The 25,789-nt window shown below is 31.8% G+C and overlaps 1 protein-coding gene across 2 annotated transcripts; it reads left to right on the forward strand.

The window, feature by feature from the left end:
* Positions 1 to 2,061: 2,061 nt before the first annotated feature.
* SkpA (S-phase kinase associated protein 1 SKP1-related A) lies at positions 2,062 to 25,522 on the forward strand. Of its 2 annotated transcripts, none has more exons than XM_085813428.1 (2): positions 2,062 to 2,211; positions 24,123 to 25,522. In XM_085813428.1, exon 2 carries the CDS (start codon positions 24,160 to 24,162, stop codon positions 24,646 to 24,648), a length of 489 nt encoding a protein of 162 aa, XP_085669554.1. In that variant the 5' UTR covers positions 2,062 to 2,211; positions 24,123 to 24,159; the 3' UTR covers positions 24,649 to 25,522. The 2 variants fall into 2 exon arrangements, with proteins under 2 accessions (XP_085669554.1, XP_085669555.1); XM_085813429.1 differs by having other exon boundaries at positions 2,146 to 2,258.
* Positions 25,523 to 25,789: the final 267 nt, after the last annotated feature.

The raw sequence follows: 25,789 nt of genomic DNA on the forward strand, positions 1-25,789 counted from the left end.
TTAAATTTCCTAGATTCGGAATTATTTGAAGGAGAAGAGGCTTGTATTTCCGCATCTATTTGAGCACACTGTTCTAGAAACTTATCTCGATAATTCTCCGCTTCTTGAAAATCATCACTAAATAATTTTTCTCCATCTTCAGTCTGCAGAATTTGCTGCGATATAGCACTCTGGCATACGTCAAGTCTCTGGAATTTATCACAAAGTTGACACTTCAAAATCGAAAGTATTTTCAAATCTCTTACTTCTTTAGTTAATTCACTTTCGGTTTTTCTTGAGGTTTGCGTAAACGCAATTCTAAGTCCTTTTCTTTGGGCCTTTAAAGCGATCAAATCCATCTTCAAAGTATATTCAAAATCGAAATTCAATATCAAAAGTTCAATCGGAAAATTCTAATTCAAAGCACCCGGTCCCGCCGAGGGTACCACTATGTTACGAAGAACACAGAAAATATATAAATCAAATATATTTAAAACAGTTCGTTCAGTTGCGGGCCTGCCTCTACCCGAGGCTGGGTGCATTATGAATAAAGACAAAAAAATTCTTAATAAATCATTCTTTATTTCCATCAAAACAGTATCACTCTTCCGAGCTCAGCTTTCGTTCGTCTACACGCAAAACCATTCGAAAACACCCAGCACGCAGGCTGACGTCACAAAACAGCAGCGCCTCGCGCCGGTTATTACTTCAGTTCATTTCACAACAATATCTTTTCCTCATCGGACAAGTGTAAACTCGCTTCGCGATGGGTCAGGGGTGGATTACCCCACAAAAGAATGAATTGTGAGAATGAATGGATTTCCAAACCTACTTGCTGGAATCATGGTGGGGAACAATGTACAGATTTTAAGAAATGCCCGAAAACCCCATAAATTCTAGATACAGATGTTACAATAATAGCATGGCTTCTGCTTCTAGAACACGTGGCAAAACACGGGATATTGGCAAGCCTGTTCAGGCTATTCTGAATTCGAATAAAACTTCTGATAGTAATACTTCCCCTGTGGGTAGGTTACGTAAACTTAAATTGCCTGAGAGGCATAAATCCTCGATGAAGAATTCTTGAAACAGCTCTGGCAAACATTTCTAGTCTTTGCTGATCTTTATGCAGTGTTCAATGAAATTAAGAAATAACTTGAAATTCAATGAAATTAAGAAATTACTGATTTTTCTATCCTCGATATTTTGCAAACCATAAGTGGTAAATTGTAAATTAGATGACATTAAGGAAGCCCCTACACCCATAGATGAAATGTTCCTGGTTGTTAATGCTTTTGAACAGACTCGTAGCTAGGGTTTCCAGCGCTCAGGGACAACTGAAGATTTCGCGCTCCCTACTGCTTGCCAAGGACGGAAAACATTTAATTCTAAAATGTCGTAACATCAGTTTGGCGCCCCTTGGATTCTGCGCGCGGGGACAGATGCCCCCTCTAGCTACGCCCCTGCTTTTGAAGAGATATTAAATAAAAGTTTCCCACTTGGAAACAATTAATTCGCCTGTTTTTCATATTTTCGATGATTTTACTTTGTTCTTCTTTTTGATTCCATCTATATTTTTAAGTAAATTTTTGAATTTCTTATGACTGGTATGATGCTCTATTGCTAAAACTAATTCTTCCTTATATGCTGTTATTTCTAAGCCCATATGCATGTGTTTTGTGTCACTCACCAGCTCGATGGCATTGTCTCTTGGAGGGAAAGACTTTTTCTGCGGCGCGCTTTTTATAAATTTTAGGACCATCTTATTCATTACTCAGTAACATCTGCATTACTTCTATTTATGCTGGCAAGTATTTTATTCTTCGATGCAGGTAGGTTCCCTTGCACTCCGATGACTGCTCTAATCGTAGCCGTAATATAGACCCTGCTCAATTGAAGCCGCAAGGTATACTTCAGTCGTTAAAAAGAGAAAAGTAATATAGCATTAGCTTTATTACATAGCTGTCACAAAATAGGCTTTGTTTTATAAATAGTAAATTGTGCTTTGTAATATAAATATAAGTAGGGATTTTACAGCGTATGCTATTTTAAATTTGTTTCAATTTTTACCAGATCGTTATTACTCAGTACGCTTGTAACGAGATGCTAGCCCCGTCACAGTGACAAAGCCATCGTGCGTTTTTGCGTTTACTGAAGAAAAAAGTGTGGATTTAGCAGTACGACATTTTTTGTTGTACATTCTTTGTGCATCGTATCTACTTACATTAAAAGGTAATTTTGCTCTAAAATGTACTAAAGAAGGTGAAGAAAGATAAAAGGCAATTTTTCATTCATTATTATTGAAGAGTAATAGAGTTGTGTTATGGATAAGTATGAGCGAATTGTCTTTTCATTGTTTATTCGTTTGGAAAGCATCAAAGATTTCTCTTGCTAATAATTATCTCCAACTGAAAATTTTTATATTGTCAGCTTTTGTTACTGTTAATTATATGCGTTAAATGGCGACATAAAATTTTCTTGTTAATCAAATAAGAATTTTCTTGCTGAATATTTGCATTAAGTATTTCGTAGTTCTTTAATCCGAAATTTGAATTGCAGATGTTTTTCTTTAAGAAAATAATTTGCAGATTAGTGTGTGAGGATAAATCGTTTTAAATCATTTGAATATGTTAGGAGACTTAGTTTACATATAATACATTATTACTTTTGAGATATTTTATAATAGTATTCTTAAATGACAGAGAATTGAGCTTTGATTTTAATAATTTAATGAAATTTAGAATTTGTTTTAGACAGAATTGTAATGATGTTTCAAGTATTAATTTTTTTTATTGAAAACTGATGTGAGAAATTCTTATTTAACTTGATAGCATTTAATCTAATATTCGATATTTGGGACATTCTACATTTTAATTTATGTATTTTACCCAGATGAATTTGTATTCTTGTAAATTTCAGATTGGATTAAAGTTTCCATTCAACATGTAAGAAATTTGGAAATTCAGTGGAAAGTATTTTGATAAACAACTATTTCTTTTAGTTTGTAATGAATAGCAGTGTGTGCTTCATGTATGAACCTTTCTTATTAGTGCACTAATTGCAAATATCTTAAATTACTTAGCATGTAATATGTTTAATGCTAAAGCTTAATTATCAAATTTTAAACATGTAGTTTACAAAATATGAGACAAGTCGTTGATAAAAACAGGGCTTGTAAAACTTAAATGTGATTGAAACATACTTCATTAATTGATTTGTTTCCGCCATCCTTTTGAAGCAGTTATTGTATAAATTTTAGAATCTTCTTATTCACGTCTAAGTGAGATAGTTTGCTTTAAGAAATTAAAAATTACTATCCATATTATTAATGGCAGACTTGTATAAATAATGAAAATTCTGCTGAGAGTAAGAGCAATTATGATGCGTATCAAGCTGTAGCTATAGTAGGAAACAAATTCCTTTATTTATCTTTTACATTACATTAAAAAAATCTGCACTCCCATAAAAAAGTCACCAATTTACCCCAAATTTATGAATTTGTGAAAGAGACAGGCAAAATATGTTTTTCAGAAACAATAAAGAGAAGGATTATTGTCATAAATATAAAGAGAAGGATTTAATGGGGAGAGGGAAGAAAATCTTTTTGACTGATATTTATTGCTGATAGGTACTTTTCTCAGATCTTCTTTTTATAGCAAGCATAAATCCTTAATTTGAGACTATATGCCATTGATTTATGCCAGTAGACATTTTTCTTTGCAAAAAGTTAAAAATCTGAAAGGTTTCGGATATTAAGGTTTAGAATTCTGTACACAGCATTAAGTATAAGCATACATTTTTATGTTTTTTTTCCCCAGTCTTTCCTCAGTTCATGATATCAATGTTCAGTTTTCTTACTGAGATGGCTTTACAAAACTGTTTTTTGTCCTTTTATTGTTAATGTTTTATTTGTTTACTTTATATATTAAATATCACATTCTTGGCACTTATGCCTCATAAAATTAGATTCAACAACAAAATTGCAAAATATTTAAAAACGGCATATCGTTAGAATTTCCGACAGACAGTTGGAGATAAATCCCCCCCTTTACTGTGTTGTCTCAGCTTGCTATGAAATTGTTGAGTATATTAACTTTCTGAAGCCGGCTGGTACAGCAGTTGTACCAGGAGAATGACTTTCCCAGACGCCGGCATTGGTACAACTGTCGTACCATCCATGCCCTCCCTATTTTAGAGAATTGCCTATCTGTAGATCTCTGGGTGGTCCATTGTCGCTGCTCAGAGTAGCGCATTATTTCCCTCTTCTTATCAGTTTGGCTACATTTGGGCAAAAACCGCAGGTTTCGTCTCGCGCCAATATACTTGAAAATCAAATAGAGGCCATCTATCTCTCTTAATCTGCCTCATAATTTTAATGCTAATTTTTTTAGTACTGACTTTTGCTATGATTAAAACGTCAGCGATTTTGCACGCTTACCATATTTAATGTTTTTTAATCATAGCAAATAAGAATAGATTAATATTTTAGATTTAATGCCCTTCTAGAAAATAGGTAAAACCGCTTTTATCGTTTACTTCCTTTTCATACTTATGAATAATAAGATTTTATTTTGACATTTTTTTGTGGAGTGCATAAAACCCTTAAGAACTGTTAACTCTTTCAAAGTGCTTCTATTATGTAGGCAATTTTGTCTGATTTATCAGGAGATAAATAAAGGACAATTGTATGCATAATAGTTTTTGTGATTTTCATTCATTCAGTGATTGCTTTCAATGATTTTCATTGATTGTAAATTAAATAAAATCAATTTATATTTTGACCCTCTTTCAGGATGAGATCTGCCAAAAAGTATTTAAATATCAGTAAAGCTCACGTTACTTCTAAATTGAATCAAAACATCAGTTACATTGTATAAAATTTCGGCCAGTTTTATTTGCTGAAATTCTTATACTCCTCAAGAGATAAAGGGAATTCAGACAAGTTAATAAAAAAATATCTTTAAAAAAGGTTGTTATTTTGTCTGCTATAAGGTGTATGTCAACTTACTATTAAATGTATGAAAATTAGGATTGGATTACGGAAAAGCATGCGAACGCTATCTGCTTAAGGAGATGGATGCTTTCGTGTAAACCTCTTTAAGAGAAAATTGCTCTCATTTACGTTCCTGGTGGAAAACTCCACATGTAATCAACCCATTCTTCGGGTTTGATTGGATTAATTTTGTTCGCTTACTGAATTACATCAAAGCACACAACAATTACCTGTATAAGGGGAGTAATGCCTTCGCGGAGGACTTTTTAAGAGAAGCTGGCTTGCATTTACTTTACACAAAAACCACGAATCCAACTATTTAGCCGAGATTCAAACCCAAGCAAGCTACAAGTGTTCAGCCACTTTTACCGCTCTACTGAAGAGCCCGTAAAAATATTGATAAAGGAAAAGTATTGAAATAACCGGTTTAATTTACTAACCTATATTTCTCAATCGACAGTACATAAATTACGCATATGAGGAAATTATTTGTGAATAAATAAACTGTATTGCACTTTTCTCCACTATTTCATATTACGATGGAATTATTGCATTTCAAAGTTATTTCTCATGAATTAATTTTGCACCATTCATGATTTTTTATATTTTCAAAGAGAAAATTTCACACTTTAAATAAAAAAAATACACGAGAAGATACTTTATGCAAAATTTGGCGTAAACGGTTTTCTTAATTTTGCTTTGAAAATATTCCAGGGTAATCGTTTTCATTACTGGAAAAAATATGAAAAACAGATTTACTACATTGTGTCAACACCCAGTATGTCCTTATTCTTTTGAAAACGGGAAAGATTACTCTTTCTAAAATAAATTAGAAAATATATTATGTGCAATTAGAATATTCGTTGAAAATGAAATAGACTTCAACCTTTGGATATAACGATGGTTTTAGACGAAATTTCTACCTATAAAAAGAAATTGACATATAATTAATTCTTCATGAACATTTAAAACTGTTCTCAAAATTTTTTTGATGATTGCATGTATAGGTCATGGATTTTTTTTCTCTGCTAACATAAGCAAAAGCCAATTTTACAAAGACAAATTCTCGTTAAAGATATACCTCCTTTGCCTGATAGTCCAATGTAATATTTGTTAAAGTTAAATGATGAAACACAACCAATGTATCTTGGATTTTGATTTTTATATTATAATAACAAAATTATTGAAAAAAGCAGATTTAAATCTCTGTTATTTTTATGTAAAGCTTTATTATTGCTGTAAGTTCATCTCAAAATCTAATTGTATTGAATCTCATTCTTATCATCTAATGGTAATAAATATTATTATTATTTCATTAAATTAGTTATTGCCATTATTTTATTAATGAAAATATGTTATTAAAAATCGCATTCCAGCCTGCAGACTTACAAATCTAGTCCGTATTTACTATATTTTGTTAAATTTTGTTCTCATTTTCTAATTTCTAATATGAAAATACGCGAATATAAATGAAGAGTGAAAACAAAGTTAAAAAATTCACAAATTACGAGATTGATCAGAAATAGTGAGTGAAATATAAACATTGCATACATTTTGTTCTAAATAAATTGTGCACTAGATATGCATCCAGTACTGCATATTTATTTATGCACTATTCATTTAGAACTTCATTTAAATGAAAGCAAAATAATCATCGAAAAAATTGCAAATCTAGCAACCCCTCTACTATGGGACGTAAGCGTCCAACAAACATGTAAATTTTACTTCATCCATGTAGGGGGACTAACAACTTTTCTCATTAGGAAAATGTCAAAGAGGGGGCAAAACTGTTTCAGAAGGTCTGAAGGCTGTATTATGAGAATTTCGACCCGGTTTTAGAAGGTTAATATAGAATTTGTTAAAAGTTTTTACAAAATGTGAAATAGATAATAAAATAAGTTTGAAATTCAAAATTCGGGCTTCCTGGGGATCGATGCTTGGGTAGGTTCAATACTTTTTCACAATGCTTTGAAGAAAAAAATCGCAACTTTTAGTTAGTTTGTGAAATATGATAGAAACAAGTTATTTTATCTTTTCTTCATGCCAACATATCTAGTTTAGAATCAAAATAAATAAACTGTTAATTTTTGTTATTTGTTTAGCATTTTTAGAGAAATGCAGCTTTTAGGTCACCAAATGTCATCGCATGCTATTGGGGCAAACACAAACAACTTAGATTTATGCAAAATTCGAACCCACATCCTGAATTTCGGTAGATATGTCAGCCTTTGCAACCACTCTACTATCCAGAAAGACGACATGCATATATTCATGCAAATTCTTCATTTTTTAATTTCTTTAAATTTAATAGGAGATGATAATATTTTGTGGAATGATTTGAAAAGTGATAAGCCATTGATAGCAATTCAACAGAAAATGCTTTTCCCATTAGGGACTAACATCCTTTTTGGGCTAATATGTTAAAAAATGCTGTCATTCAGACATGAGACCATTTATGAAAAAAGATGTTGGCATAAGGCCAATTTCTGAGTAGGTATTTTCATTGTGTGTTCAGTTTCAGGGATATCCACTCGAAGACCTTGCAGGTTACAGCATGAGTGTAGGCTTCTTCTCTCAGCCGAGAGTGCCATAAGAATTTGTGAAAGTAACTATATATGTAGTCTTTATTAATTGAGCTTTTCACCAGTTGAAATTATGGTGTCTTAATTCTGAGCTCATGTGTACTGTTCATCAAAATGTGTAAATTCACTTTTAGAATAAAGCGCAGAATCACCCACTTATTTGTTTGGCGCTTTTTACAAGAGTAAGAACAATCAGATTTTTGTCAATTTTCTTTGACCTTTTTAAGTGAAAATAGGGCGATGTGTACATGAATAAAGTCAAAGGAGTGTGCAGTGCCATTTTTGTGCAATTCTGGGATTTTTTTTTTTTTTTAAGTGAAAATAGGTCGATGTGTACATGGATACTGAGTATGTGCAATTCTTAAAAAAGCACCAAGCAGTGGGTGATTCTGCACTTTCCCCCACTTTTATGTGATGTATGTTGTTGCTATTTGTTGCAAGCATACTAAAATATATATTGAAAACACTATATTTCTACAATATGTTGAAATTGGGGTGTGGATAATCAAATAATATTGTTTTTTTTTTATATAAAAACAGGAAATAAGAAGTGTACATGAAACATAATATTTTAAATTTAAAAACAAAAATGTTTGTTTCAGAAATTGTATAAAATAATGAGTACATTTAATATAGCATTTGTATGGTGCTTAAAAGTCTTTAATTTCAGCAAAATTTGCAAAGGATCCGTAATTTAGCTCAGTTGGCACTTTTATCTATTTTCTCTGACTAATTTTTAACCCATTAACGAGCCTGCCCCTTGGAACGAAATGCTTTGAAAATGGCCGTCCTGCCAGATAACAAACCCCTCAAAAAAAAAAAAAAAAAAAGCTTTCGTTTTCTGAAATCTCTCTAAGATGGCCCAGCCTAGCACAGTATGTTTGCTTCCCCTTAGTGTGATGGATAAGCCATAAAATTGCCTCCCCGCAAGAAGTACTTCTTGGCTTTAGTTTCGTCTCTCCTCTTTCTTTGTACTTGTAGTTTGTAGTTTGTCTTTTAATATGTGAAGTCCAAATTTTCCAAAATATTTTTAGGATTTTAGCTTCCAAGCTTGTAAATTTTCAATTATTCGACGTGTTTTATTGGGCAGTATTTTAAGAAAGGTCATTATTATTTATTTTGTTACACAATTTTTTTACTATTTACTTATCTATTTTACTTAGTTTTAGTAGGCCAATTTATTTTGGGAAATTAAATTTTAATCCATTCTTTTACCGACTCAGTTTTCATCACATTATAAGTCCATATATATTTACGATGAGAGTACAATATTTATCAGGAATTTTTGGAAAATTTGGCATATTTATATTTTAGCGTTAAATTTTTACCACAAGTTGTTCGTTAACAGTTGAGCTCATGTTCGTAAACGCTTGATCTTTTCAGCGTGGAATTTTCAAGCAATAATCTTCCTAATGTTTTTCGGGATTTTATAGCAATTTCTAGAATTTTGGCGGTTTTCTACAAATATTTTGTTTAGCTATTGTACAGTTGTTACTAATGTGGAATTTAAAACCAAAAATGTATTCCTTCATTGATTAGAGATCACATTTCGAATTTAAACGGAAGTTTAAATGAATTTGATACAATCTTACCACAGACTAGAAAGAATTAGTTCTCTGTGTTGGATGGATTTTCTCACTTTTCCATGTTTTATACATTAAATGCATAAAGCAGACACACACAAAAATCCCTTTTGATTCTTACGGTTTTAGTTAAATGAATTGTAAAATATATATATATTTTAACTTTCAAAATGTATTTGCTCGTTTATGCATAAATTTAAAATTGTGGGACTTCCATTTACAAATTATATGACTAAATTGCAGTATTTAAGCTAATAACTGAAATTATAATACTGAAATGACATAGAATATAAGAATAATTATATTCGATTTAAATAAATTTCTATTCTATTGTAGTCTATTTAAATAAATTTCTATTTTCATTTAAAATTTGTCATTATTAGCATCTCCTGCAGTTTTTTGCAATCATAGGATTTTCCAAATTCTATTAGGTCCTTAGCATAGTTTCAAGGCCTAATAGAAAAGTGATAATATGGAAAGACTAAGTCTTAAGCACCAATAGCCAAGTATTTGTAATTACATAATTAAATAAAAATAAATATTGAATACCAGCCACTTTTTTATTTATTTTTAGTCATATAACAAAAGATAAACAAGAATACTATTACATCTAAGAATTATTTAGTAAATTATTTTGCTAATTTTATATGAATGAGGAAACATGGTAAAAATGTTTTAATGATTGAATTCACTGTTAAAAATCAAACAAACCCCCAAATTCCTTTTTCCCAAAACTGCATAAAAAATTTTGATTAAATATGATTTGAATGAGTTTTCCAATTCTGTTTTGAGTGATATAAATTAGGATATATAAATATTATTAAATTAGGATATAAATTATTATTAGTAATAATTTTTATATTATAACTTAGCAGAATATCGTTTACCATTAAAAATTATATCTAAAAGAATTAAATTTTGTAAAAGAATAAAAAATATAATTAACTGTCCCATTTTGTCCTTTATGCATCTATTTATATAAAAATGGAATCTGGCTAGGTAATTTACGACTTGTATATGAACTAAAAATTCGTATCTTGACAAAACTTGTCAGAATATAAAAAGCGTATATTCTGTGATATTAGTGTATTAATCATACTTCTGTATACGTAAATGCAGTTTATAATTACCAGCATAAGTATCATAATGGATTTTATTAAAACGACGAAAACTGAATGCATGATCAAACTACGGCTCTTTATCCCGTTAAGTATTGCTTGGGTCGTAACCAACACAAGTTTTATTTTTGAAATATTATTCCAAATAAAACAGGAAGTGTTAAACGATATGCATTTTAAACAGTTTTACTTTTTTATATGCATAGAAATGTTAAGTAGCTTTAAATTGTACTTCATTTCTGAAACTTCTGCGGTACTATTTTTAGAACAGATCAAGGACTTTAAAGAACAAGTACATTTTAGTAATATGCAACATTAATGATATAATTCAAATGTTTCTGAACAGCTGTACGATTTGTAACTGGCACTGGAAGAAGCAAAATTTATCTGATGATCCAGTCTTCATTTAATGAATTAATAGAGAATGATGCAGGGTGAGCTGCTGGTCAGCATGTTAGTTAAGAAAGTTAAACTACTTTCTTTTCTCCCACCGACAGTGAGGCAGCCAATCCACTGGGGCTGTTAGCATAGGCAAACTACTATTTGCTTGTACAAAAACTGTACTTAAAGCTTATAGCTTATTTTAAATAAATTTCGTATACTAATTACAGCTCTCCCGAAAAGTGTTTTCTATCTTATTTGTTTTAGATTTCAGATTAAAGGAAAATATTCAGTTCTGTTTCTCAGAGACAAGATTCCTGCCTGTTTGTTTTTCGTGGTTTTCTGCATGTGTAACCCAGTTTCCCACTGAAAGGGCTCCACGAAGGCCCATAGCTCTCGTAAATAAATAGTGGAAAAAAATACAAATTCATGTAGATTTTATGTAAAGTAACATCGATTGATCGATGTGTATCTTTTGCATTGAAGAGGGGGGGGCAAAAAGAAAACTGCAGTTTTTGACACCATTAGGAGTCATACATTAAAAAAAGAGATTCTTCTGTCTAGTAGAAAAGGTTATATTATTAGTATATGACAGAGTAGATGTGGGTTATTTGCATAAGGTGAGGAATGCTTTCGTGAAGGATTTTCGTAGGAAAGCTGACTCGTATTCGCATTCCACAGGTGGAAAACCACGAAAACAAATCATGCGCTCAACATTTTCGCCTGGGATCGAATACCGGTTGAACTACCAGTATTCGGCTGCACAGATAGGACCTTCTATACTTACAAAGAGCCTTTCGCTTAAGAACTGTTTATCACCTCTTTCCTTCTCGATGTTAGGCTTTTGTCGTTATTAGGGGACGTTGTTTACTGTTGTTTGATTTCAATGAATAAAGGCAAAGCAGACAAAGCCTCTCAACCTGAAAGATAAAATGCCTTCAGGTAGGATTTCTAGGAAACTGGTTCGCGTTTGTTTCATGCATCAGGGAATTTCATGCATCCGAATTTTGTTTACGTTTCTTTCATTTAGCTCAAAACATATGAGTACTCTCTATTTTAAGAAAAGAATGTTTTGGGGCAGTATTTTATAAGGGTAAATTACTTGTATTAATGTTACACATGGAGGAAAAATCACGAAAAGATCCGTACAGTTAGCTCGTTCATCAGTATTCGGAGCCAGGTTTAATTACTGTGGTTCAATGATCTTAATCACTCGTGTTCTAATGGGCCTCATGAGCTTTGCATTTTTGTTGATCAAGCTAATTTATGTCGAAATCGCACAAAATTTCCCAAAATTTAAAAAACTGCTTTCTGATGAAATATTCCAGTAATTTTGATTTATCAGAAATTTCAAAATGTGTCAGGTTTCTGGAGTATGTGTACATGTGAGCATATAACATTTAAATTTAGTCATTTTAAACATAAATCAGATAGCATATCTTTTCTGGTACATTGAGTAATCTTCAGTACTATGTAATTAATTCCCTAAATATGAAAGTGTGAAACTCAAATTAGGAATTATAGCAAATCATTCCATAGAAATACGCTATGCCAGTATTAGTCTAAAAAGGATCAATTACGTGTAAATATTGTAGTAGGCATGTTAGGTAACAATTTGTCAGCAGTATAGATATCATTAATTTAAAGGAGATAATAATGATATGTGTTCCTTTTGTTTTAGCATAGTTCTGCTCCCGTTACTTTTAAGTTAAACATATCACTTGGAATAAATTTCTTTCTAAAATCAGAGGGATATTATTAACAATTCTTCTTTATAAATATAAAGTTTATCCTTCATTATATAAATAATTGAAATGCTTAAATTTGGCATTCGAATAAATATTTTATCTTAACTTTCTGAAAAATTGAATTTATTTTAAAATGTATAAAAATGAATTAAATCCTGAATTTTTTCCAATCTTATGATAATAAAATTTTAGAATCATCAGTTTGTATATCTGTATATATTATAAGAAAGTATCTCATTCTTTTTTGAGGACTCTTGTGATGTAAGTAATAGTAGATCGGACTAGCAGTCGAAAGGTCTGCGGTTCGTATCCATGTGAGAGCATAGAGGATTTTTTGTATTTTCTCCTCAGAAAAATGGAATGTATGGAAACGTGATAGACGATAATTCGTGAATACATGAATTATGCTGATAGTCTCGTGCTTCTTCTCTTTCACCCTATAACCCTTTTGCGACGAGTTTTTTTTTTTTTTTTTTTACAACAGAACAATTTTGATAACATGAACTATGAGTAGGGCACTCTAGAATGCTAAAAATTAAGATGTTATATTTTTAGAAAAATTTTGAACACTGATTTTGGACCGGGACATATATGTCCCATCAGTCCTGACCGCTGGGACATATGTGTCCCAGTAGTCTTCAATGAGTAATTTTGTAAAGAAAACCAATGATTTTCTAGTCATAAAAATTTAATTACGAATGGTATGGTTTGAAACAATCAATGCACAATGCGACATTACACATCGTGCACATTATTTTAGTGTGCGATTCCTTCTTTCGTTGTGCACATTTACGGCACCGCCGTCATGTTTTTGTTGTTACTGGCAGATGGTCACCAACATTGAGTAAGCTTCGTGATGTTTTGGATGGGCGTCCAATTCTTCTATGGCCTTGATACTGTGCGTTGAGCTTTCCGGACGCCATCAAGGCTTTTGCAAGAGGTACAATGAAATCAAGAAGTGGGGTTTTTCGATGTTTGAGTTCGCAGTATGCAATCCATGAGTTGACCACTGCACTCATCAAAAGGCGAAAAAATACTTTTTTCTACCGCTTGCGAGATTTTCGATCTAATTCATAGACATTTGCCATTTGATCTGCAAGGTCTACACCTCCCATGATTTTGTCGTAGAATTCGATTGCCACAGGACACTCAAATTCTTCTTTGCTTCCATCTTTCATGGTGCGATTTACTTTTGTGTATTTAACTTCGAGGCAATTACTTAGCATCATCACTTCCTTTGAATCAAGCCACCTCGCACACAATGTTCTATTTTTAGTTACGAGAAACTCAGCCTCACCCCTTTTGCTTAGTTTTGTTGTAAAATTAGGAACATCTTTGTGTGTCTTGATGCATGTACCAACAGCAGGAAATTTCAGGGTTTGCATCAGGTGCACACTTCAAACGCAAGCATCACGTCTTTACCTCGGATTGTCTCCGTTAGCTTTGATACTACCCGTGTTCCGAGTGTACCTTGAACTTCACCCGTTTCTTTTCCGGAATAAATGTTCATGTCATATACATATCCTGTTTTAGAATCACATCGCTGCCAAATTTTTATCCCTCTTTTCACATGTTTCATCGGCATATATTGTTTGAGGGATAAACGTCCCTTGTATTTCGCCATTGATTCATCAATAGCTTGATATGAGCTTTTACTTCGTCACTGTTTGAAGGTTTGTTTCAGGCACGAAACAACCTTCAATATAATATGTTTTACTTGCATTTTCTGGCTTTTCTGGTGCAGCAAAATATAGTTTCGACAGCAACGTTTTACATCTGTCTCTTGAAATAGCATTTTTTTATTGCTGCGTTTCCCAAAGAAGGATTAGATGACCAATAATGAGAGAATTTCGGCACCCTATTGCAAGACATGACAGGCATGCATCCAAGGACAAGCATAATTTCAGAGGGGTCTGTAGGGTGAATTGTTTGTCCTAACTTTTCGTGTCGTTGGTTTGTGCATTGAGAGATCCAAATCATAAGACTTTTTGGAAATATCTTGAGAAGCACGTCCAATTCAGTAGCTGAACGATTTAATTTGAATAACAAACTAGGTGGTGACTCTGCTGAAATTGTCATTCGAGGTTGGAAAGTTGAATCTGCATGAAACCATAAGTTGGTTTGCAGCCTGAAGCATTAGCTGATGGTATCTCAACTGATGAAACTGATGCCGTATCAGTATCAGTCAAAGCATCACTGTTCTTTGTATTTTGGGGAATGGTATCATGATCGATATCCATTTCACACTTGTCTGAATCGGATGAGTACTGCAAATTGTGTGTTGGATCTTGAAAATCGGGATTGTCTATTTCATCATCCAAATCAATATCTTCGTCATCTGACTCTTCTAAAAATTTTTTTGATTTCTTCATTAGTAAGTCCCCGGCATAGAGTCATTTTAGATTGAATTAATATGTGCCTAAATTAAAAATAATAAGCAACTATTTCAAAAGTAACCGAAAAATATAATATCTAGAGAAATGATCACATAGGACTGTTGGGACAATGTGTGTGACAAGACGAGAGGGACACGTATGTCCCGATAATAAAAACGGAAGTAAAACTTTGCCACTTACCAGCTTATTAGAGGTAATCCGCTTCGTGAGTAACTTATCTGGCCTTAGATTTATGGATAAATCAAAATTTAATCGAAAATAGGTGGTATTTTCCAAAACTAAACTATTTACATTCGTAGAGTATGGAATGAGCTGCTACAACATTTTAAAAACGCGGGAATTGCATTATGTACGGTAGTGCCATTTATGTTCTGTGAATGAAAATACCTTAAAAAATATTGGCAGGACTGGTGAGAAAGTCTCCCATTAGACAGAGAAGCGTTTCTATCCCAAGAGTATTTTTTCAAATTTGCTTGGGACGTATGTGTCCCGTTAGGCACGAAAGGGATAAGAGGGAAAAAATAAGGAATTATGCCATTCTCCCTATCTTGCTACAAATGGATATTCTTCCAATTAGAATTTGGAAGACATTGTTGGTAGAAGAATAATTACAGCACTTTCTTGCTTACTTTTTCTGGTATCACTTTTCCATTACAGTATGTTGATAGGTGAAACAATCCCGTAAAACGTTTTTTACATAATTTACATTCAGGTTACATTAAAACACAATTTTCGGAATTAAACTTCCTACATATGCGTTCCCTCGTTTTTGATACTTCTAGTAAAATTATATTAGGAGGTAATATAATCAATATTTCTTTAGTAAATAAATTATTATTATCTTACTTTGTGCAAGTATTAGAAAAACTTCTTTTCAAGCTAAGTGAATTTTAGATCATTCAACATATATTATATACACCGCATTTTATAATTTCATTACACGAAAGTTTTATACCTTAGAGAGTATATCTTTTCTAGTAGATTTCGTGTTGCTTGAATTTTGAGGGAAAAGGAAAGTCAAGATTTTTACAAATGAAAACAATAAAAAAATATATTTTCTTCCGTTCAGCGCTGTATCTCTCTTACTGACGTGTGGGTGCGATTATGGTAAAGCCTCAAGGGCTATCTGCCTAAGGGGAGGGCTGCCTTCCTGGAGGACTTTCTAAGGGAAACTGGCTCGTATACATGTTACATATGGGAAAAACCACGAAAACGCCCATGCAGCAACCCCGTTCGCGGGGTTCAAACCTCGGACTGAACTATCAATGTTCAGCGACTTTACTGCTCGGCCGCTGGTGGGCCTCTCTTTAATGACGAATTAACACCAATAGATAGGCTGTTTTCTCCCGAAGGTTTGGCCTTTCTGTAAACGATTAGGGGAAACCATAAAAGCAATAAAATGATTTTTCACTCATAAATCGGCATCTTCAAGAAGCATCGACTCCCAGTGAGTAAAAGCGACCATCTGGTAAGATGTATTTTAGGATAAAATGGTTTGCAAATCCAAATAACATTAATTTAGAGAAGTTTTTATGGATGCATTATATAATTCTTAGATAAAAGTATAAAAGTAAGTAAAAGGGGGCGATGTAGGATGTTTTTCGCTACTTTGAATTTTTAGAATAGGGCCCCAAACATATTACTGTCGACCCTGTATTTAGATTTGCTAACTTTACTAAAGCATGCGATATCTATCTTCTAAGATAGGAATATTTCACTTCCGGCGAACTTTCTAAGGAAAACTTACATGCATTTAGGTTTACATATAGAGAAAACCATGAAAATTCCATGCAGCTGATCTATTCCTTCTCTGAAAATAGAAGCTTAGAAGAATTGATAGTGTTGTGTTGCTTCAGCGACTAGATTTCTCACTTTGATTTTGGAATTAGAAATATAATTACTAAGATCTCCACTAGAGGAGATCATAATTCATTATTTTTTTTCACATATATAAAATCTAGTTAAATATGTTTCCTCGTTTATAAATTACAGAAGTTTTTTTTTTTTCTTTCTTGTAGCAGGTTTAAATAGTCGTTGATTGAAACCACACTAATTTTACCTAACAATCGGAAAATGACACAAATGACGTGAACTCTGATAATTATATTACTCATTAGCATTAAAAAAACTTAACTTGGGTTGAAGATTACCTCAGAAGAGTTTTTTTAATTTCTTAATTTAGATGCCATACAGTCTGGTAATACATATCTCATATAATACATAATAATAAGTCTGGTTATACTACAGCCATATCAGTGGCCGATAAGACATGTAAATATTAGTTCTTCGATTTGGATTCGAACTCAGACGAACAAATGCGATGGCTGTTTGGTATTTTTCCATGTATAACATGAGTATGAGCTATTCGTTAGAAAGTCCTTTATGAAGGCATCTTTCTACTTAAAAGCAGATAGTCCTCGTGTGTTTTGCTGTATTCAAATAATACTAGCCTTCAAACTATGACACCTATCACTCTAAATCAAGATGAAAGTTTTCTAAACAAGATTTTTAAAGCGGGCTGTGGGGGTTCCAGTGGCCAATCGCTAAAACCGCTGGATACTGGTAATTCGACATGGGTTCAAATCCGGACGAACGCGCTTGTTCTGTGAAAGTTTTCCAGGGTTTTTCTAAGTTCAGTGTGGATGAGATCTAGTTTCCCTTAGAAATTCCCTCCATGATAATTTCAGTCCTCTTGCGCAGATTCCAAATCATATAAATTTTCTTTATTAAATACAATTATAATTATTTCTTTTTAGAGAAATCGCAGAGAAAAAAACTGTAAACATCAAATCGAGTGCGATTACGAATATTTTAAAACAGTTAAAATTTTTAGCGGGAAAGCTTTTTTAATACGTCCATAAGCAACTGATAATTAGGGGAAGAAAAACATTTTAAATTGGCATAAAACTTTGTCGATTTCTACAATAATCTATATAAATGCGTTTTCAAAAACTTCTGCTGAAATATGAAGTCATATTTGTAAAGCATTTATTAGTGAGATCTGTAATTATATACTCAGCTTTTAGTTTTCATAACCTTCCAGTCATCAGAATAAAGTCATTAAGCGTAAGGGGGGGACGAAAAAGGAATTTTAAAGAAATTAATTTTGCAAAATGACTCAAAATTTCCTAAGCTAGTATAAGTAATTATGTAACTCAAATAATTAAATATTTGCGAAAATTTTGTTGACCTCTCTCAGTCTTACCAATATTTCTGTATAGATATAGAACATAATTACCGATAATGAGTATCATAGATAGTGGAGGATATAGAATGAGCATCACAATATATAATTGTGTTTGTCGCAAAAGCAGCCACTTTGATAAATGAACATAGCTGTTGAGAATCGCCTATGAATGTCACATACATGCTTTATAATACCAAGAATGTTATAAAAATGAGTTATTTGATATCAGCATTTACTGAACTTTCCAAAATGTTTTAAAGTATAATATTTAAGAGTCAGCAAGTTTGTTTAAAAAATTGTATGCATGTCAATCACGGTGTTTTGTCGCTATAATTAGAAGCTCGTCATCGATATTTAGACTTTTTCTCGATAAGCTACCGAGTTCAAATTTTGTACTCGCACCGTTTATGGATGGAAATATGGCAAGGTAAACCGAGTTTTATAAAATTTGATTTAGAGGTCTTAAAATTTAATGTTGAAAAATTTTTTTGTGCATATTTCAATTTAAAGAATAAACTAAAAATCTCACAGAGTTTAAGTTTGCATCACTTTACAGAGCGTAAAATAGCTTTTGAAATAAAATTTGCATAAAATTAATATAATTTCTGATTTTGTGCGAATTTTTAAAACTTTATACTTTTAGGAGGTAAGAGGAATTTTGGAAGTAAAAGACAACCAAAAGGAGAAAAATAATTTGTCGTACAGATTAATGGGAATAAGAGCCCCTTTGAAAAATTCCTGTACAGTTTTATAACAAGAATAATAGATTCTTAAATAACGAAATCAAATAATCGAATCGCATTGTCAAAAGTATAAGAATTATAAATTTATCAAGAGAGCTGCACGTTTTTTATTATTCGTGATATAAATTTGTAGAATTTTTTTAAAGAGAATTATTTAATCACGTGTTCCCAATAAATTATATAATACATTATTTTCTCATTTTAATTCATTAATAATTTTATGAGTCCTAAATAAAAATTTATTTTATAAAAACTTGTTTATTTTATTCAATACTTGTTCTAAAATGGAAATTCTTAATTCCTTTTATATATACATTCACTTTGTAACTGGTAATAAATTTGTATCCTTAGAGTCAGTGTAAGGCCTTTATCTCAAAACATCAAAAAGACGTCTCCCCGCGCTAATGACAGCCATGACCCATAGTCGTCAGGGGTGTTCGGACCCTTGTCCCCTTAGGCAGTGGGGGTTGGAAGGCATACAAAAATACGGGCTAGACCTTTTTGGCACATTTTCCGCTATTACAAAAACACGGGAAGATCCGTTTTCGAGGGTACATTTAAACTAACAATAATCTGTAACGAACTGTTAAGAGACCTACATAAAAGAACGAGAAATTCCGGGTCAAACCGTTAATGTAAGTTAATGTTTCAGGTGAATGTAGAGTTCAGTCAAGGTAGCTGATAGCGAAGTCATTGCAAATTGTCTTTGTAAGCAACAAGGAGCAATCAGCAACACTAGAATGAAAGTTTCAGAGTGTCTGATTGTTTTCCCAAACAGTATTATTGTTAATAATAACATACACTGGTTATCATAAATTAAGGAAAAATCACAAAAAAAGCGACAACTCCCTCAAAAATAAGCCAAACCATGAAAATTTTGATTTGGTAATTTGTGAATTTCATGACAATTTAACTGTATTAATGTCATTATGACATCATTAAATAACTATTGTTTATTTAAATTTTGATAAAAATATTAAGATATTAAAATTAAAAATAATAAGATATTTTTACATTATATCATGTTTAAGTTTGTCTTTATCTTTCATTTTGAAGATTTTTGCATGTCTTGATTCCGGAATTTAAGCATGGTAATAAAGGTCATAAAATACAATTTCTGAATTACTTTTTATCCAAAACAGAAACGCTACTGTAATTATGGAAAACATAATTTCATTTATCTAATTTTCTATGATAATTGTGTTTCCTCTAATTTTTTACAAATATTTCATTATGTGTTAGCTTTCTCTTTAAAATTAATTTTTTGCTTTTATCAAAAATATTTTATGTAATTGTGAAAATCCTGTGATTTTTGCTGTCATGTAGTTTGCAGGCATTTTAAGTGCTGAAAAAGGCCTGTGGTAAAATAAAAAAATTATAACAGGTAATACAGACCAGACTGTTTTATAATAAGATTAGGATATGTTTCTCTTATTTATTTATTGAAGAATCTTTGGAAAAAGCAGTCAAAAACCAAGTTGTCTGAATTTTCTATGATAGTATTTTACAACCTCCATTTTTTAAATGGCACAAAGGCCTATCATGCTAAATAGACTATGACAAAGTGGCCACAAATAAAGGGATTGAAAATTGACAGGTTAAAAGATGTATTGTATGTAATTGAATGCATTATATCATTTCATAAAGTTTTCTGAAGTTATTCTCAATGCTGAAATTACTAAGAAGTCGGATATGAAATTTCTGATGAACATTTTAGATACATGTAGTTTTTAGAAAAGCAAAATATTTAAGTATGTAGAAAAATTTATCGAGAGAAAAATTATTGAATACAAAATTTTTTTACTTAAAATGAAATTTTTTCTTTAAATTGATCTTTTATAAGAGTTCAGAAACTGGTAAGAACATTTGTTTTTATTGGAGTAAAGTAAAAGCAAGAAAAAAGAAAAAGCACCATATATATATATCCAGAAAATTTTCAGTTTAAAGTATTTTATAGCATTATAACTGTTTTGCATCTTTTAATGTACAGTTGTTTTAATATCTTTTTAAAAACCTATGTAATGAATTATACATGTAATTGCCTATCATTTTTAACTACAAAAGTTGATTTGGTTATAATTTCGGTAGTGAGGTTTTTAACAAACATTTTTAAAAATAAAAGAACTTTTTAATATTGATGACATAAAGCTTTTGGTTATCATGTAGTAGCGATCTTTTGCTTTTAGTTATTTATTTCCTAGATGCTGCCACTAAAATGCTTTTTTTTTAAATTTGCATATGATAAAATGATGGGAAAAAGGAAGGATTAAAACAGCTATCAATTTTAGAGACACCATCTAAAAAAATAACTAACAAAGAATAGGTCACGTTACTTGAATGCCAAATCTTCTTGAAGTATATAGGATTCCACTATTGGGATAAATTAAAGGAACAATTGTAAAAACTCATGTATCTGGAATGGTTTTGAAATTAAAAATATAAAACTTCTACAAACTCTATTTTGTCATACCTGGCATATCTTCAGAATAGAGATGCCTATTTCCACAAAAAAAAAAAAAAAAAAAAAAAAAAAAAATGAACTATTGTTACGTTTTTCTTTTAATTTTTCTGACACTAGTTGTTACGTTATTTTCTTCCATCACGTTCTTGCGAGGTTCGTGTAGATTTGGAGTGAATAACGACGACACTTTATGAAGTATCAAAACACATTTTATTTCCCAGTATTGTCAGGACAGCTCCAAAATATGTTTTACAGTCGTTGAAGATCTACTATAAACACGCTGACACGATCAGCAACATAGCTTTCAGGTTATCAGGCTATCACAGTGGAGACAGCTTCCTGCAAAGCAGCCGACTCTGCTTTCCGGAGTACAGCTCCCGACTCTGCTCGGTCGTTCTCGGAACTCCACGTACTCTCGAGACTCTCCATGCTACAACTTGCGATGCACTTGACGGCACACGAGCACAGCTCCTCACTTTCAGTGTTACGAAATGTAAAGGCGCGGTAAGATAAATTTCCCGCAAAGCAGTTTTAGGGTTGCCATAAAATGGCAAGGGAAGGCAGGGTTGCCACATTTGGTGAGAAATCGCGCATTTTGCGACAAAATTGGCGATATACCATGGACGGTTGAAGAACCTTCTGGAACAAATTCTTACCGGTTTGTCCCAGAATGTTCTCGAAGGCAGGCTATATAAACCCTGCTGGTATGCGGACAGGGTGCAGGACAGCATCCTAATGCATCCCATACATGTTCTATCAGATTTAAATCTAAAGTATATACAGCTGGTATAATGGTTAGTGATCCTGACTTGCATATTGATAGGGCCCGGGTTCGAATTTTGGGGAAAGGCAGGATTGTAACTGTCCGTCCCTTAGGAGGCAACGGTGGCTACCTATTAAGTGCTTCCATAATGAAATAGCCATCACTTCTGCCCTTTATAGTGATGCAAGGCTAATGGCTATTAAATAAAGTGCCTGGTCATTAAAAATATATATATATGTGCAGAGCACTCTGTTCTACTAGATATAAATCCAGGCAACATGTGTGACACTTCACTGGATTTCTTTGCTCTCAATATAATTTGTCATTAGTGCAGTGTGATGGGCACAAGTATTATTGTAAGAAGGCCAATATCCTTAAGCAACTTGACAGAAGTAGCAAAAACCTCATATTTTCAGCATTTTTTGCATGAGTCATTTGTAAACACAGCTAAGTGCAATCTTTGGTACTCCAATCATGATGATCTCTACACTGTTACAACCAAGTGCATTTCGCTGCCTGAGTTAATGGAGCATAGATTATTTCCTGCATATGAACTTCTTTTATGCAACATGTCACTTTTGGTTTATCTGAATAGTGGAGTTCCTGGAATTGCAGCAAACTGTCTTGAAATTAGGGCTGTCATTTGTGTGTTTCTTTTAGTTGTTTCCAAATAGCAGTTTTAAACAGCCAGTCTGTTGTGGCACGTTTTTGACCTTGTCTGCATACATCACCGTTTCCAGATTATTCCATGTTTTGTATCATTTTCAGATTTTTTACACGATGTTTTTGGCTAATCTTAAGTCCATGTAGACCTGTGTGAGCATCTGTCCTTCTTCCATTATCCTAATAGCGTACTGCTTTTCACAATCTGTTCGATTCCTTCTCAATATCATATTTTACCTTTCACATATGAAAATTTTAGTTTAATCTTTTAAATTGGATCCCTTGTGCTTCTTTCCATCTTTTCATTCTTTTCTTCTTCTTCTTTTTTTTTTTTTTTTTTTTTTTTTTTTTTTTAAAGAATGTACGCAAAAATTTTGCATATTTCATTGTAGTGAAGGTGAATCCCAGCATTAACTGTGAGCTAGTAGTCGAATCACCTTTCATCAGACTTAATTAACATCGGCTCTATTTTATAGTTTTTCCTTCCACCCAATCAGAGCTGCTCAAGTCCAAGAGCCAAAGGATTAAGTCACTGTTCGTCTAGACGATATATATAACCAGGCAATAAGTTTTTCTACAAGTGTATAGTAAGCGTAAAATGTAAATGTTTCGAGAAATTGTTTATAGTTTCTTTTGTACTTAAATTTGTTTTATGCTTAACATTAGATTGTATTTAATAATTTTATTAATTCAGATCTCTTTGCTGCTGATAGATCATTAAATTTTTTCATTGATGGTCATCAAAGGTCCTTAAATGCCAGTAATTGCTATTTAACCTCTTCACTCCAAAAGTCTTGTGAATGAAGTTGCTTCGAGTTCCCATGATCTTAGAGCACTGAACATCACTTTGTGCCAGAGCATATTTTGATATTAAGCCAAACATGCAAAAATAATTTCTACAAAAGTGCTTTTTAACTAAATATTTAGATTCTTACATGTGTTATATAAATGTTATTTATTTCATTTTATGTAAACTGAAAATCCTAATAAATGTTTCATACCCATTTTGATTGGAAAGATACTGATTTATTTGAAATTGGGAATCATTTAAAAAAAACGTGGGGCAAGTAAAATGAAAAGCAGAGTAAAATGTGAAGATATTAAAGTCATGAAATATCTGTTTGTTTCTTAAACTGTAATTGTAAACTAATAATAGCTAAAATATAAATCTGTTTATTCTTAAGCATGCTAGGATATAAAAGGAATTTAATACTGCATTAAGAATCAATTTATATCTTGAAATTTTTTATAGTACTTAAAACCAACTAAAGAATTAGAGCTGAAATAATTATTTTTTCATGTTTGACTTTTTAATATTTTATGATCTGTCAGTCTTTAATGTCCTGATGTTAATTTTATTCTTTACACTTATCCTAAGTAAAAGAAATTATATTCTTATTATATTGCTGTTATTTGTATTAATGTTTTATATTCATAAGCATAAATGGAATTTCATTTTAATGCATATGAAGTATGTCATATGAATAGTATAAATTTTCCTAAAATGCAGAATTTTCTATTGCAGGTTTCATGCAAATTTTTCTCTAAATTTAACTGACATAATGCCTAATATTAAGCTTCAGAGTTCTGATGGTGAAATTTTTGAAGTTGACGTTGAAATTGCTAAGGCATCTGTGACCATCAAAACTATGCTGGAAGATTTGGGAATGGATGATGATGAACAGGAAGTTGTGCCATTACCAAATGTCAATTCTGCCATCCTGAAAAAAGTTATACAGTGGGCAACTTACCATCGTGATGATCCACCACCCCCAGAAGATGATGAAAACAAAGAAAAAAGAACTGATGATATCAGCTCATGGGATGCAGATTTCTTAAAAGTTGACCAAGGCACTTTGTTTGAATTGATTCTTGCTGCAAACTATTTGGATATCAAAGGTCTTCTTGATGTGACGTGCAAGACAGTTGCAAACATGATCAAAGGAAAGACACCGGAAGAAATTCGGAAGACTTTTAACATTAAGAATGATTTCACACCCAGTGAAGAAGAACAAGTAAGAAAAGAGAACGAATGGTGTGAAGAAAAGTAACTGTTGGATGATGTTTAAATGAGTGTGTAAAACTTCTACCACCAGAATTGCTCTTACCCTTTTAGGTACTGTAATTAACGAAGCAAGCACATTTAGATTTATTTCAAGGATTTAAAGCAGTTATTGTGTAAAATTTTCATCATTATAAATTTTGTAAAATTGCTGTATGTTTACTGTAGTGTTCATATTTAGTTTAAAATTTTATTCTGCCCCCCTAAAAAAACAGAATCGTATTTCTCAAGTATCAAATTTTCCTTCTCAAAAATTAAATTTTTATGACTCTATGAATAAAGAATTATTAAAAAATTACTCTTTTTAATTATTCTTTATTTATAAGATTTAAATATTAGGATTTTTTAATGTCAAACATGCTTTCAGCTGAACTCTTACTAGATTCATGTTTATAGCTTTATTTAGTCCAGTCTCATAATCTACTCCCACCTGATTAAATTGTCATGTATTTTAATTATTGGTCATGCATTTATATATTTCAAATATTAAGATTTTTGGAGCAGCTGAATGTGCTTAAGTGTTGAAACTGTCATCGTATTTTTAAAATTTAATTTTGGTTTTATCATAAAAGTTCTGCTGTTTATTGTGAATTCCTTCTGTAAATAACTGAGATGTTTGAATGCAATCTGTTTTACCTTTTTCTATTAGAATCTGGAGCTAATTTGCTAAATACATTTATTTGGGATAGTTAGTCACATGTTCTTATGCATCTTAAAAAAAAAAAAAAAAAAAAAAAAAAAAAAAAAAAAAAAGAAGTGGTGTTTAGTTTCAATTCACATTAGAAAAATCTGTGAAAATATCCAAGTTTCTTCTAATCTGTCTATTTCATGATTAAAAAACAGAATAAAGTTCTTAATATTTATATGTAGCAATTATTTAGAACATATCCAACATTTGGTCTTTTTAGTTATGTAGCTTTTGTGAGAGAATACATCAAAAAATAAACTGATATACCATACTCGTCCAAATGTACAATAGTTTTTTTCTTAAAGTTATCAAATACGAAAGAGATTTGAGATGAAGTATTCTTGGTAATTTTCTAACTTTCTCATATGCAAAAATAACCAACCACTGTAGATCATTCCTGTGTTATTGTGGAGATGAAGTTTTGAAGACAATAACTGTATGA

Source organism: Stegodyphus dumicola, chromosome 3 (genome assembly GCF_044657685.1).
Source record: "Stegodyphus dumicola isolate Sdum_Otavi_A_Nest chromosome 3, ASM4465768v1".
NCBI classification, from domain to species: Eukaryota; Metazoa; Arthropoda; class Arachnida; order Araneae; family Eresidae; genus Stegodyphus; species Stegodyphus dumicola.

Bases quoted from the DNA above. Each gene is read 5' to 3' on its own strand.
- SkpA (XM_085813428.1), top strand. From the start codon at position 24,160: ATGCCTAATATTAAGCTTCAGAGTTCTGATGGTGAAATTTTTGAAGTT.